Source organism: Lotus japonicus, chromosome 5 (assembly GCF_012489685.1).
Source record: "Lotus japonicus ecotype B-129 chromosome 5, LjGifu_v1.2".
Lineage (NCBI taxonomy): Eukaryota > Viridiplantae > Streptophyta > Magnoliopsida > Fabales > Fabaceae > Lotus > Lotus japonicus.
Genome location: NC_080045.1, coordinates 3,231,297 through 3,246,547, shown reverse-complemented (window position 1 = coordinate 3,246,547; position 15,251 = coordinate 3,231,297). Strand labels below are relative to the sequence as shown.

At 33.9% G+C, this 15,251-nt stretch overlaps 1 protein-coding gene and 1 long non-coding RNA gene across 2 annotated transcripts; both read left to right on the top strand.

Moving 5' to 3' along the window:
* The first annotated feature begins 2,277 nt into the window (after window positions 1-2,277).
* On the top strand, window positions 2,278-4,875 carry LOC130717365 (uncharacterized). Its single transcript, XR_009012308.1, has 4 exons — window positions 2,278-2,431; window positions 2,526-4,140; window positions 4,247-4,506; window positions 4,600-4,875. It is a non-coding gene; the product is annotated as an uncharacterized LOC130717365 (long non-coding RNA).
* A 3,122-nt stretch (window positions 4,876-7,997) lies between these two features.
* LOC130718823 (protein GAMETE EXPRESSED 1-like) lies at window positions 7,998-11,926 on the top strand. Its single transcript, XM_057569450.1, has 7 exons — window positions 7,998-8,102; window positions 8,556-9,069; window positions 9,487-10,074; window positions 10,252-10,378; window positions 10,624-10,810; window positions 11,134-11,281; window positions 11,443-11,926. The coding sequence occupies exons 2-7, from the start codon at window positions 8,591-8,593 to the stop codon at window positions 11,702-11,704; spliced, it is 1,791 nt and encodes a 596-aa protein (XP_057425433.1). The 5' UTR covers window positions 7,998-8,102; window positions 8,556-8,590; the 3' UTR covers window positions 11,705-11,926.
* The last annotated feature ends 3,325 nt before the right edge of the window (window positions 11,927-15,251 follow it).

The following is a 15,251-nucleotide window of genomic DNA, read 5'->3' as shown; positions in this document are numbered from 1 at the left end:
AAGTGAAGTTTGGCACATTCCATGCGCCATCAATCTTTCATTTGGACTTCAACCTTAGCATGCATTGACATCTGTTGGAGACCTTCCTGTCACAAGTTAAAAAAAAAACAATTAAATACGTTTTGTGAGGGTTTAAAATAAAACCGCCACAAAAATTGGTGTCATATTTATTTTCAATTATATACTGATTCACCAATCATTAATGTTAAAAATAACTTATTCACATCTATTTCCCAAACTATCTATCTGGTAGAGGACTGAAAATTTATTGGACAACAAGGGGAACAAACATAGAAAAGGAGTTAAACAAGACCATGTCTTATACCTATGACCATGTAGCAATCAATTTGCTGGAATTTAATTTAATCTTTTTAAACTAAAAAGAAGTATCTCTTCGTTTTAAGAGGAGACAAACTTAGCAATGGCATCCACACAAATATCCATTTCAAAACAAAATGTGCACCGGGGCAACCTTTTGGCAAAAAATTGCTCAATGGAAAGTACCAAATTCAGCACTTAATTAGCACAGTAACTATTATTTATGAATAACCAAGTTAATGCTGCCAAGTGTTATAACAAACAAGCAAGCCAAATTCAAATATTTAAGGTCAAATAGTGCTAAGCAAAGAAAAGCTAATAATCAATAAAGATGTTTGAGTGCTTGTTTCCTCTTTTGGCTTGGCTCCACAGCTAAAGTTGGGCAGAAAACGAAATTAAAGTGCATTTGGGTTTCTCCCAAGGTGTTGCGGGAAGAAGGGGCTGGGCCACGGCCTCCACTTTCGCTGAATAATTGTCCATTTCCTTCTAGACTAGAAACAACTCTCATTTCTTAATTCATAAGTTAACCAATTCTTTGACAAAAAAAAAAAAAATTAACCAATTCATTCTCAAACTATAACAGTGCATTTGAGGAAGTATACTAAGAGTAGGAGTAGCATCTTTAAACTCAACTCGATCATTGATTCAATCAAAGTACATATTAACAAATCAGTAGTTTAACTTGTGAGTCATTAATTGAATTGGTTAAATCAAAGTCCAGGGGTATATAGGTACTTATTTTGCTAACCTCAAGGTTGGTGTTTTGAAAGCCCAAGACATGTTTTTTCAAAAAAACTGAAATTTGTTGTAATGCTATTTTTTAGTTTTAAAAAAGAATAATGTTTTGTTGACACTTGAATTTCACTCACATCAAGAGTGATATAGAAAGAGAATAGAGAAACATGATTTATATATGTTAGGTGATGTGATAAAAATACAAAGATAAATATGAATTCAAAATTGTTGGGAATGAGTTGGAAGAGAAAATCAGTGTGAAAGAATCATTAAAAAAACAATGCAATTGCAACATGTGTTTTTTACTACTATAACAAAAGCTAATTGGAGTTGACGTGTGAAGCAATGAATATAGAACTAAGAACTATTCTCTTTTAATATCAAGCTTTTGTGGTTATTAAATTCACCTTGCATATTACTTACTCCATCGTATCTTTGTCTACGTAATCTTGACAAGCTTAGTTGCAAATAATGACTCCAAAGCTAACTTTAGTGATGAAATATCAGTGTTTAAAAGATGAATAAGACCAAGAAGGCGCTCTATAACTTAAAATTCTACAAAATATTTGAGGGGTTGGACGAGCAACTACAATAGAAAATCTACAAAATCTTTATAGCGCCGGACTAAGAATAGAAAAATGTCTACATGAAATTATATATATTGGACAAAGAAATTAAAATTCTTGGGGTCGTGACCCCTACCATCCCTCATAAATACGCAATAAGGGTGTCCTTATTAGATAATTAGCTCAAGTGTTACATGCTTAATTCTTTTAAGAAAAAATACCGCCAAGAGAGCTATTATCACTATAACACTACATGATTCGAACATAATTGCCTCAGACATTATATATATAAAAAAATTGGTAGGTTTTTTTTGGTCAATAAAAAAAATTTGGTAGGTTTAAATGTTTGATATTATTTGGTGCTATGTTTTTCGGTTATTAGATACAGCCCAACCAACAGAAATTAAACATGAGCCCATTAAGAAGCTAAATGGCCGAAAACTTGCAAAAACAAACTGCCCAAAGAGAAAAAAAAAACATAAAACACGTGTAAGAAAGAGGCGAAAATATCTAGGTCATCATCATCCAGAACCTTCCTCCATTTCTATCTATCTCTTGTAACGCTGCATTGCCGCACGAAACGAACTCAACCAATCTGGACCGTTGGCTATAGTTGTTACCAATCAATATCCACCGTCCATTCCCTCAACTTCCCACTATATGAACTCATCTTCCCCTTCTTCTCTTCACATTCGCCGCGCGTGAATCGCAGTTGCCGCGTTTTCTCTCTTTCTCAGATGCAGATTTTCTCGTTCTCAACGCTTCCATCTCTGGTTTCGTTGAATCGATATTCTGTTCGTGAATCTGATTAGGTAAATTGTTTTTTCTCTTAACGATTTCAATTTCAATTGTCTCTGTTTCAATATTTGGATTTCGTTTAATCGATTGTTATTATTCCTTTTGCAGATCTGAATTGCGATGATGATTGATTGTTGTTGATCGCGGTTTCGGTGGAAGAGAAGCGAGATTCGCGTTGCACAGTGTGAGATTAAGGCGAGATGAGTTGTGATAATTTTAGTTGTTTGGTACGATCCTTGAATTTTAGTTGTATTCGATTACGATCCTTTGGGGTTTCATGTTTTGTATGTTAGATTGATAGATATTGATCAGGTATAGATATTGATATGATAGAGAGATAGATATAGATGATGGCTAGGGTTTGTTTGTTATTCGACCTTTGCCATGTCAGGTGCGCTTGCATGGCAGGTCAAAAATACCTTAATAAAATTGATATTTATTGTGTTGAGGGGGAGAGACATGGTTTTGGGGCTTTTTTTGTGTATTTGCCCAGCCAAGTTCTCTCCCCTGTTGTGTGTGTCTTGCGTTTCCCCTTCCCCTTCTCTGCCCCTCTCTCTTCCCCTTCCTCCCTCTTTCCTCCTATTATTGTTTACTCCGTTCTAGTGCGTGACACACATGTGAATCGGTCATCGATTTGGAACCTGACTGACTGCGATGAGCTACACGCTGCGATAAGGTATTACACCCACATTCATTTGCCACATATAGAATGAAATTTGACAATTTTTTCAAATCATTCATACCCCGCACCCCGCATTTGTCATGAATTAATATTTATGAATTACAATTTTTCGGGTAATATGCTCATATATAACTTATCTCTATTTTATAGCTGAATTTTGTATATAATTTTGATAAATTAAGCATTATCTTTTAGAAATTAAATCAGTCATAATGTCATATAGAAGTAATAGTTTTTCGTTTCGATTTAACTATATGTGGCCTCACATTTGTCATGAATTAATATCCATGTAATATGCTCATACATAACTTATCTTTATTTCATAGCTTAATTGATAATGAATTTTGGATAATCAGAAAGCGTGCAATATGTCTTGTGATACAATGGTTTGTATTCAATTTTGATAAATTAAGAAGCATTGTCTTGTGAAAGTTTTTCATTTCGATTTAACTAAGTGGCCTTGAATCATCATTTAATATGTAACAATATCATCCAAGACAAGCGCAGTAAAAGTTGCAAATGCCTATGTCTATATATAGTCATAGACGCTTGTACAGCCCAACTTTATTCCCGTTCCAATCTCTTGAAATTGAAATTGCAAAGTTTGATTTTTCATTCATGTAGAGATGTATGTTGGTTAACATGGATACTTATATATGATCAATATTATTTTGTTTAACACTAGTCATCAACGACTATGCCGGTATGGTGCTCTTTTAGTTTGATTGAACTCTGGATGCTGCTGTATTATGTAGCAATAAGTTGCACTTGTACTGGATTATGGTGAAAAATGTACCTAGTATAGCTTCAATGTATCTAGTGTAGCTTCGAAGCTGGTTGTATGTGCAGTTTTCCATTGTGATAGACATTGGCTTTCGTCGCTTTGTGCAACCTGCAATCTGTGTTCAATTTCGACCTCTTGTCAATCATAACTGAATGCCAGAGCCGTGGGCTACTTTTCTGAGGGTTCTTGTCGGAGGATCACCTACTGATGCTACAGTTTTGTGGGGCACGATAAGCTATTTGATGCCTTGGTTTGAGGTATTTTTATTTGATGCCTTGGTTTGAGGTGTTTTTTTTGACCCGGAATGATATTTTCTGGTTTATGACAACAAAGTTATATTAATTGTTCCATCTACTTTTGCAGGATTTTTCTGAAGTTTGGGAGATGCTGATCTGCATTCTTGCGTTTGGTGCTTTATACTGAGTCATTTTGATGGCGGATGATGTTGTTTCTTAGGGATTGCTCTATTTTATTGTGGGGATTGCTCTATTTTATTGTGGGAGGACGTTCTGTTCATACTTGCTGCATTATATGCATAACATTATCTGGCACGATTGCTTTCATTATTTGTAACACATGTGACAGGAACATATTGGGTGGTGTTTTTCTTCCGTTATTAAATGGTTTGTATATTTAGTTATTTACATTTAGTTTGTCTTTTTCTATTGGCTATTGAGATTATATTGTTCCTAACCCAATTCATTTTGTTTTTACAGGTTTATGTTTGCTACTGGTGATTTTTTCAAGATATTTTTTGGCTTTGCTAGCTGCATTAAAAATTAAATGATTATCATTCATGCATGTACAATCTTGGCCTCTTTGATGTACATACTACATAGAGTTATTCCAGATTTCAGTGAATGATTTTATTTCCTTGATCATCATAATTGAATTTTCATACCCATTGTGCTAGAGTTCTTGTGAACAATATTTCCTTGATTACTGTAGTTGAATTTCATATCCATTGTGAACAAAGATACAGCTTTCTTTCAGCCTTTTGGGTTTTGTTTCAGTTACTCCAGCCTTCTCTTTCTTTCTATTTCCACTTAGTCTTTCTTTTCTCCTATTTTTCCGGTTTGATCAATTCACACTTCACTTTCTTATTTTCACCCTTTCCCGGACTCCTTCACATTAGAACCATGAGATGTGGAAGATAATTTCCTGAGTTCTAAAACCATGTAAATCCATATAAGAAAAATGTTTCTTACACATCTCATGAGGCAGATAATTTTCCTAATCATATAACATTGTTTTAGAACTTATAGTAAGTTACTTATTTTTTGAGAGATTGTTTTGTTTTTTAAGTTGGTTGAGAATATCTGATGCACTATTAGCTTAGTGCAGACCTACTAATTCTTGACAATCTTCTTATGTTTTAAGTTGGTTGTTAGTTTATGTTTTTTTTTTTTTTTTTACTTGTGAATATATTGTTGGCTTATGGAATAATTTCCATCCCACTTTTGCCAGTTGGAAGTTCTCTGCAACATTAAATAGATTTTGAGGGGTTACTCATCCACCAATATCTTTTCAATTTTTAGGTTTATGGACTGAATATTTGTATTGTAAACCAGGGACATACTCCTAATTATATCAGAGTCGGAGCATCAGAGTATCTGCAATCTAGTTTAATAATTTTACTCCCTTGGCCAAGGGAAAATATTCATTTGCAGTAATTGAAGTCTAATGTTATCACCTTTTGTTTTTAATCTAGGTACTAGGGTATGTGTTGCAGTTGGATACTGTTGATTGCAAGTTTTGGAGTAGCAAATATTTTTCAGTACAAGTTCTCTGCAGTACTTTATGAAGCTTAAATCTGCTATAGTAATGTGGTTGGCTTGAATAATGACTTTTTGTCAAAAGAAAATTAACTTTATGGATTTATGAATTCATGTAGGTTTAATGGGCTAAATTGAGAATTCGTTTTTTTGTTGGCAATGTGGGTGGGGTGGGGTTAACATTTGAGTTTTTAACCATTTATGCCAATGAAGGAATCTATTAATAATTTTCAGAAACAATTAAAGAAAATAGTATTTCTAAAGTAATTTTATTTATTTAAATAAAAAAAATTGTGTAAGGCATATTACAATCACCCTTCTAGTGTTTAAACAGATGTCAGCTTTAGTACACTTGTAGTAATGTTTGTCAGTATGTAAATCATTGAAGTCTTTGATGGATCCATTAGCTTAAAGTGGAATGAGCGCCCAACTACAAGGTTTGGGAGGTTGGTGGTTCGAATCCACCTGGATCCCCTTACGATCATTCGTGTCATGTGATAATTCAAAACATTGATCTCTGTCTAGAAAATGGAAATTCTTGGGATGTATTTAGTGTTGAGTGACCTATGATAGAATGATGATGTAAAATCACTTAGGTTTCACTTTCTGGGATATGTTATGAAATTCATTTTAGGAATGGATTTTGGTGTCTAAATGAAAATTTTAATGGGCTCTTTCTGTATTTTTTTGCTCAGTATATGTATACCTAATATGTGTGAATTATTTGGTTAAAGATTTTGAAGGTAAGTGTTTTGCAGTAAATTTGGGTAAAAAAAATCTCTTTTTGATGGGCAGAAAGTTATAACAACTGTTTTATTTTTTTCAAGATATGATAATTGATTAAGTTCTGTATTATTCTGTCTAACGTTTTACCCAGCTTACTATAAGAACAAAGCAAAGGGCTCAGCCAGCAAATGAAACATTAGGCAGTGCATATTCATCAGATATCCTTTGATAAAAATGTATGTAAATCTGACTAAATCCAGTGAGAGGATAAAAAAACATTAGATGGTACTTGACTGGAATTGTTGGGGACCAAACCTTTTGGTCATACAGGTTTAGACCGAAATGATGAAATTTGATATAGTTAAGGTTTTTTACAATTGAGAGTATCCTGATTTATGTAAATATATCTTGGTTAAGGTTTTTTACAATTGAGAGTATCCTGATTTATGTAAATATCTTGTTACAATTGATTGTAAATCAAAATCAATTGAATATAAATTTAAATAGCTCTTGAGTATCAAAATTAATTCTATTAGAGAGACACTATAAACTATCTTCAACACTGCTTACACTCCCATCTGTTATTACTAGTTAGTTACTGCTGGCCCCACTCTGATCCACTAGATCTGCATTCATGGAGTTACCAATCAAAATAGTTGTGGAAGATACGTGATATTGTTGTAGTCATTTCGAATTCTGGGGACTTATAACAAAGATAAGTACGAATTTTGAAAATTAGTTATTGTTATTAAATAGTTCTCTTATTTTAGTTAAAATTATGTGACAGATATCAGATATTGACTGCTTTCAAATAACTTTTCATATATATTTTCAAATGATTCAATCTTTCATGAAAATTCTCTTCCAACTCATAATGTGGTGTAACTGACTTTTAATATATTATTTAACATCCAAAATCTTGAAATAATCTTAGTTTAAATGATTTAAGAAAGTGACCATTGAGGAATGAAAAAACAAAGTATGCTAGTAACTTTATATTTCTTGAGCCCCAAGTTTCTATGCTTTTACATATCCCTTTCAAGTTCAAACCTGATGTGTTTGTCTGTTAGAAATAGACAAATTAAAGGTAGGAATAGAAAGAGAAAAAGCTGACTGAATAATAAGAGGATTTACTAGAGGTATTAATTTTCTTTCTCTCAATTTAATCCTGAAGGCTATTTACTAATTATTAAGTCAGGTATGATTGAGTTTTTATTTATATTCCAATCATATGTTGAAATTTCAGACATTCATTTTTTATTTGATTAATGACTTTTATAGAGTTTCATTTTGTTACCCCACTCGTATACGACTTGTTTTTTTTTTTTTGTACATCGAAAATTATGTATACGACTTGTTTGTCTACCACAAGACCAATATTGTTGGTAGATAAAAAACTTTTATAATATCAATGCATAATAATTTTCACTTTAACAATCTTTTCCTCTGGTACATTAAATCCTCTGATAATTTCCTGAATAAGCAACGATTATTTTCCTCTATTGATGATTATTGTTGACCATTAGAAAGTCGCAACCAGTTGTAATAGGTTTGAAGAATCGACACAAAACCGTACCTTATAAGACAAATCGTTGTCTTTTACCCGCGGGAACCTTAGCTTTTTCGTTCTAAAAAACGTTTCACACTTTCACTTGATCAACTTCCAATTTCTATTCTCTCTGAGTTTCCGATTTCATTTCATTCTCTCTCAGTCTCAGGTATTGAATTATTGAACAGAACAATAGTGGACTCTGTTTCAACCTTCCCCTGCACTTTTCTCACATTCTCATTAAACTTCATTCATAATCATAAGCAAGATGGTTTGTGATTTTGTTTTCACCATTAAAAATGAGAGAATAAAGGGTAGTGAATCGAGGCTTTCTTGTTTCGCTTTTGCTACAATTGGAAAGCCATAATAAGGTTTAATTTGGCCTACTCAGTCACTCTCTTAAACAATAAACATAATAAACACACGGTGAAACATGATTAACTGGTCTAGAGAAGCCGGAAAATATTTAATCTTGTCTCAGCAAAATATAGTTTTTTGTTTCTTGACTCAATTTATGTTATAGTTTGTATTGGCATGTCTCTTGTCTCAGTTTTTTGATATTTTAAAGTTTTGTGACTGAAAACTGAAAATTTTGATTAATTTATGGTGTGTTTTGATGCAGGATTAATCTTCACTTGTGAAAAGTGAAATTCTCAAATGGGTCATGGCAGATATCTTCTTCTTGTTCTTATTTTGCTGTGTTTCTCATTGAGAAGTGAATCATGGGGTTGGTTTTCATCATCTCAAGAGACCCCTTCTAGTGGAAGTTCTTATGCCAATGGAGGAGATTATAGAGGTTCTAGTGCTGAATTCTCCATTGAGGCATTCAATGACCAAAAGGGAAGAAAATTAATAGAGAATGCTCAGAGGAAAATGGTTGGCTCAAACACTTGTTGGCAGAATGCTTATAAACATCTTTTTGCTGGTTGTTCTGAGATTTTGGCTGCTAATGAGAAAAGATCCAGACTTGCTTGGCATTTAAGTGATTGCTTTCAGAGACATTCTGGAAGGTCTTCTTTTCCCGACTGTGATCCAAAATCTCCCATTGCAACATGCTTAAGAGCCTTAGATGACATTGCTCATAAGGTTTACCTTGAATTCTACCTTGAAACCAACTCCATTTGTTATCAGTTACAGTTAAGTACAATTTATCTTCTTAAACCTTATGTCATTTTTTTCTTCCTTGATTGAAATTTTGGTCACTGTAGTTTTACAAATGCAACTAATATAGTTCGGACTGGGCTCAAATTTGTTCAATTTCAAAAGTAAATGGACTTAAATGGAGCAATTGAAAGTATAGAGATCAAAGTCATGCATTGCTGAAGTTATATCAAAAAAAAAAAATTATAATTAAGCCTCTTGTTTTTGGTGTGTTCCTCTCAACTTAAAATTGTTCATGTCTTTAATATGGATCAAGTGATCCATATAGCTGACCTCATTTAGTAGGCTACAGATTTTTGTTATTGTTGTTGTTGTTGTTATTGTTGTTATTGTTGTTATTGTTGTTGTTTGTGTTTGTCTCAACTTAAATGAAGTTTTGTATACTTTTATAGGGCACATGCATTCAAGCATGAAACTGAGAGACTTGTGACTGATCTAAAAAGTTCAGCTCAATATGTAGAGGACAAGTTAGATAGCATTGAAGAGAAATCAGAACATTTATTACAAGACTCAAAAGAGATTTATAAATCTCTTGATTCAATCAATATCCACACACAACAAGTGGCTCAGACAGCTAAAACCGTGGAAGGTCACATTGATGTTGTATTAAGTCATTCAAGGAGTGTGTATGATCAAACTGCAAAAATTGCAGCATCACAATCACAGCTACAAGAAGGGCAAGATGAGATGAAAAGGAATTTGGAGGATGGGGTAGCAATGCTCAAGGAATCTTACATTTATTTAGGGAAAGAAATTGTAAAGTTGAGAGATGAAGCCATTGAGATTGAGAATGAGGTGATTAAAGTTGGGGAGGCTATGTCATCAAGGATGAACAGTTTGCAAAGCAAAGCTGATGATATTGGGAATATGGCTGAGATTTCCTTGGATAAGCAGCAACAACTTCTAAATGGACAATCCATAGCACTTGAGGGCCTAAATTCATTGAATGAATTTCTATCCAAAGCACTAGAGGAGAACGGGTAAATATGATTTGTAGAAATCTTCATAGTGCAAAATAACCAAACTGACACATAAAGCCAGCAAGAAAAATGAGGTGTTTGTTAAGTGTTTGCACTATTTGGATGTCTAAGTATTATGATTTGAATTCAAAAATTATTTTTTGGAAACAAAATGTTGACCTCATGGATGAATTGCAGGAAAGCACTACAACATTTTGCTGAATATGGACATAGACAACATGAGGAGCTTCTTCAGCGGCAAGGACAGATTCAATCACTTCATGATCATTTAATGGAAAACTCAAAAACAATATTGTCTGCTCAGGTTTGCAACTTCTTGTAGCTGTATTAATTCTTGATATATATGTATGCTTAGGTTGTGTCATAGTCGGTCATAAGCCCGGGTAACAAAGGAATGTCGTGATAGGTCTACGACAACCAATGTAAAATGGGTCGTGTCTGTAAATACTCGACTTAATTTAGTGGACAAGGCTTATTTTTTTATTTTTTATTTTTATATGTATGCTTAATGATTTTTTTTAATCAGGATTCTCTATTTGAACTTTATAGGAATCTTTTGAATCAAAGCAAGCTACCATGTTTGCTGCTTTAGACAAGCTTTCTGCTTTAACAAATGCTATGTTGCTTGAATCACGAATGATTAAAGCTTTCTTCATTTATGCCATATCAATCTTTGTCGTCTTCATGCTGACTAGTACAAAGCAAACATACAATGTGAGACCATTTCTATACATAGGTAAGTGTACCAACCAATATTTTCTAGTTTATAGACTCTAATAGCATGTTTGGTTTCATAATTTGCTTTGAATCTAAGAAGCTAAGTTGTAATGCATGTTTAGAAATTCTCCTACAATTGTTTTTTAAATCAAAATCTGTTATGGAGTGAAGCTTATAGCTTACATGATAGCTTCTGGGTGCCATAATTGATGCCGAGAAAAAATAAGCTGATACAAACATACTAATAGTTTCTCACCAGAAGTGATTCTAGAGCATTTTACGGTAGGACTAAACGTGCTATCAGTAATTATTGGCTAAAAACTATTATGGTTTTGTTTTCAGGGCTTTGTTTTACTCTCTTCATGGAAGTAATCATCATTCGCTTAACTAATGATGACATTGAGAAGCAAACATGGATAATAAACAAGGCCAGGTTAATTTTTATGATAGCTGCTTCATGTCAACTTCTATACGCCATTTTCACGTACAGGTAAGTTACATGGTTTGGTGTTTTAATATTGATCATTCATAATTAAATGTAACGGTCAATCATAGTTTATTTCTACCATTATCACGTAAAAAACCATTCTCATTAGTAAGTGTATTGATTTCTTATCATATCTGATAGAGAATTGGTTGTTAATGATGCAGGGACTATGAAATGTTGAACTATGAAATGTTGCTAACTCTAACTAACAAAGTTAACAACATGCAAAAGCAAAAGGACTTGTCTTGGGACATGAAAACTGATTATGTGGATTCGTCCGAATGGATAGATGCAGATTTACCAGATGATGTGAATTGCCTTGATGATCCTGACTATATAGTTCCTGAAGAAATTGGAGAGAATTCAATCACAACCTCTGGAACTACAAAGAATTACAATTTGCGCTCGCGCCATCGTTTCCATTGAATAGTTATTACCAATCAATCACTATTATAGTTTAGCAATTAGAACTTTCAAGTTATCTGTATTAAGTACTTAATTAGTATCATGATTCTTGATTACATACACTAGTGCATGCTAAACTTAGAATTCCAATATATGTATATGTATTATGGTACATTTTTTTTGGGTAGCATCAAACCTGCTACTTTGTGGTGGAGATTGTTATGGACAGTGGAGATTTTTATACGTTTGAGGATTGGAATTCTTCTAATAATGTTGGCACATGTAGCCTTGACTTAGAAGTGCCATGATATATCATATAACTGAAAACAGCTTATATTTTGTACAAAAAAAAAAAAAAACACAGCAATCAATGAAGTTTTTCCAAAAGGTTAACGATGGTTAGTGGTAATTTTCCTATTTTAATTTTCCATAAAAATAGAATTTGATGTCAATCAACTTCGGGATAACACAATCTACAAATGAAATTTAGGAGAAAACTTAGTAGGCTTCTGCTTCGACTTGGCAAGCTATGCCAGTATGGACAAAGAGTTGATAAGTTGGTAATGATAGTTTTCTTTGGATAAACAGAAACTACATTGGTCATTTCTCCTATGGTTACATTTGCTTTTGCTGCTTACTAGGTATATAATTAACACGGTAGTATAGTTTATGTTCTCGTAAAGAAGCACCTTTGATTATTTGATCACCAATAATTCTTGCATGATGAACAATGCTCTTCCTTAAAGCAATGAAACCTGTGAGCATCTCTAACAGTGATTTCCCTATCAAAAAGGCTGAAATAAGTTTGAAGGCATTGTGGCAATCACCACAAATTCTCAGGTTCTTCACAACCAGTTTTGGCACCCCTTCTTCGGTGGAGATCAGGCCGAATGCGACGGCCAACTTCTCGCTGTGACACCCATTTTATACGTGTTAAGACAATAACACAACACTTTCTTCAATTGTACAGTTGGGCCTACTAGAACCTAGACCAGAAAATATTACCTTATTGTTACTTTTTCACATTTTTGTTATTTTATTTTACAGGATCGATCAAATTGGTTCCTGAATGTCTTGAGGGCTAACAACTTCGTTATTAAAATTAGAGAAAACCCATGATTCCTAATTATGTAAAATGTCACTTAAATTAATTCATGTGGTAAGATAAAACGTTGATCAAGTTAGTTCCTCTACACAATCAAATCAAAGCCTAACTTGATCAAGATTTTACACAACTCCAAATCACGAGAGTATTTATATTTTTTGTGACAAATTTGTTGCGCCCAACATAATCAATTTGACTGTTATTTTTAATTTTTTTAATTTCATGTTCCTTCTAGATGTTTTGGTCTTGTTGTCTAAGACCATATACAATGGTTAAACAAAAAATGTTTTGTTTAACCCTTTCCTACCCCACTTTTTCTCTTCCCAACACTCCACATCATCTTTTCTCTCCAATTCAACACTCTTTCAACAATTACCCACTCCAATGGTTTTACTTAACTCTCAACACCCTACCCCACCACTCACCACTCACCCTACTCCACCACTTTTTTATTTCACATTTTTATTTAATTTTATATTTTTGTTTTTATCATTACATAAAATTACAATTATCGATTTAAATTAAATTAAAACAATAAACACTTAACAATTTATTTATTTTTTTAAATATAGACTATAATTTTTTTTTTCTTAACTTAAAATGCAAGACAACAAACTAAGCATACAAGAATTTATTTTATTTTCTTAAAATAAAATGTAAGACAACAAACTAAGCACACAATATCTTAAAATGCAAGACAACAAACTAAGCACACAACACACAAATAACGTAATTAGTACGATACAAATCATCTTCAATCCTGAGACATTCCAAACTTTGCCCAGATGTGCTTCACTAGATCTGCTTGCAGTTCGTGATGAACATTTGAATCACGCAACTCGGATCTAGCACGCACATGATTTGCAAAAGCGGGTAAAACCTCGGTCGAGTATGGTTGCTGTGTACTAGATCCACCTTCCCCAGATTGCTCAAAATCGGTCCAACGTTGAGCATATGAATCTCGTTCATCCTCGACAATCATATTATGTAATATGATGCATGACCTCATAATGATACTCAAGTCATCTATGTCCCACAAGCGAGCTGGTTCACGGATGATTTTAAAACGAGCTTGAAGAACTCCAAATGCACGTTCGATGTCCTTCCAACATCCCTCCTGAACTTTTGCAAATAACTTATCGGGTTCACTTTGAGGAAGTCTAATCGTTTTGACGAAAGTTGGATAAGAAGGATAGATGCCATCGGCTAGATAGTATGCCATATTATAGGGACGTTGATTCACAAAGAAATTCACAGCTGGAGCCTTTCCCTGTTCCACGTCATCAAACACTGGTGACCGATCTAGAACGTTTATGTCGTTCAACGTTCCAGGACATCCAAAAAAGGCATGCCAGATCCATAGGTCATAAGTTGCAACTGCTTCAAGAATAACTGTTGTGGTTCCCTTATCCCCTCTAGTAAATTGACCTTCCCATGCTTTAGGACAATTTTTCCACTCCTAGTGCATGCAGTCAATACTCCCGATCATGCCTGGGAACCCCCGCATGTCATTAGCATGTAGTATTCTTTGCAGGTCTTCTTGGGTTGGTGCTCTCAGGTACTGTTGCTCATACAATCGTATGATTCCTTTACATAATCTATGTAAACACTCCAATGCTGTAGTACCTCCAATTTTGATGTACTCATCGACCGCATCTGCTGCCACACCATATGCTAACATTCGCATTGCTGTGGTACATTTTTCTAAGGGTGATATACCTTGTTTATTGGCTGCATCAACGCGTTGGGTGAAGTAGTTATCACTACTTGAAAGGTCATCAACGATTCAAAGGAAAAGATGTTTTTGCATCCGGTACCGACGACGAAACATTGCATCGTCATATGTAGGCTCATTGACAAAGTAGTCGCCAATTAGCCTCTGGTTTGCCGCAGTATGATCTCTACCGAGATATTTTCTACTACGAGGTGCAGTATCTTCTCGAATTTTTCTTCGACGCTCTCTAAATCGGTTGAGTACATAAGCTTTTTCAATTTGACTATTTTGAATGTATGCTGCAAGATCAAAAGGACAATCAGATGGATCCATTTTTTGTGAAATTTGAAGTAGATTGGAAGAGATTTGAGATATTGGTACATCAATGGATCTATGAGTCCATATATATAGGTACATTGAATGGTGGTTGAGTGCCGAATTTGAAATAAGTTATCAACCAGAGTTAATTATCGGAAAATGACAAGATTCGAATTGAGTGGTACATATTCAAACACAGTTACCCGAGAATTATTAAAGCCAAACACTACTGACTTGACACCACGGGCAAATTATTAAAGCAAACACTACAGACTTGACACCACTGGTGGATTTGAAATAAGTTATCAACCAGAGTTAATTATCGGAAAAGAACAAGATTCGAATTGAGTGGTACATATTCAAACACAGTTACCCGAATAATTCTTAAAGCCAAACACTACTGACTTGACACACGGGCAAATTATTAAAGC

Bases quoted from the DNA above. Each gene is read 5' to 3' on its own strand.
- LOC130718823 (XM_057569450.1), top strand. From the start codon at position 8,591: ATGGGTCATGGCAGATATCTTCTTCTTGTTCTTATTTTGCTGTGTTTC. The intron at 9,070-9,486 runs GTTAAGTACAAT...ATACTTTTATAG, and splicing joins TCCATTTGTTATCAGTTACA to GGCACATGCATTCAAGCATG. The intron at 10,075-10,251 runs GTAAATATGATT...GATGAATTGCAG, and splicing joins AAAGCACTAGAGGAGAACGG to GAAAGCACTACAACATTTTG.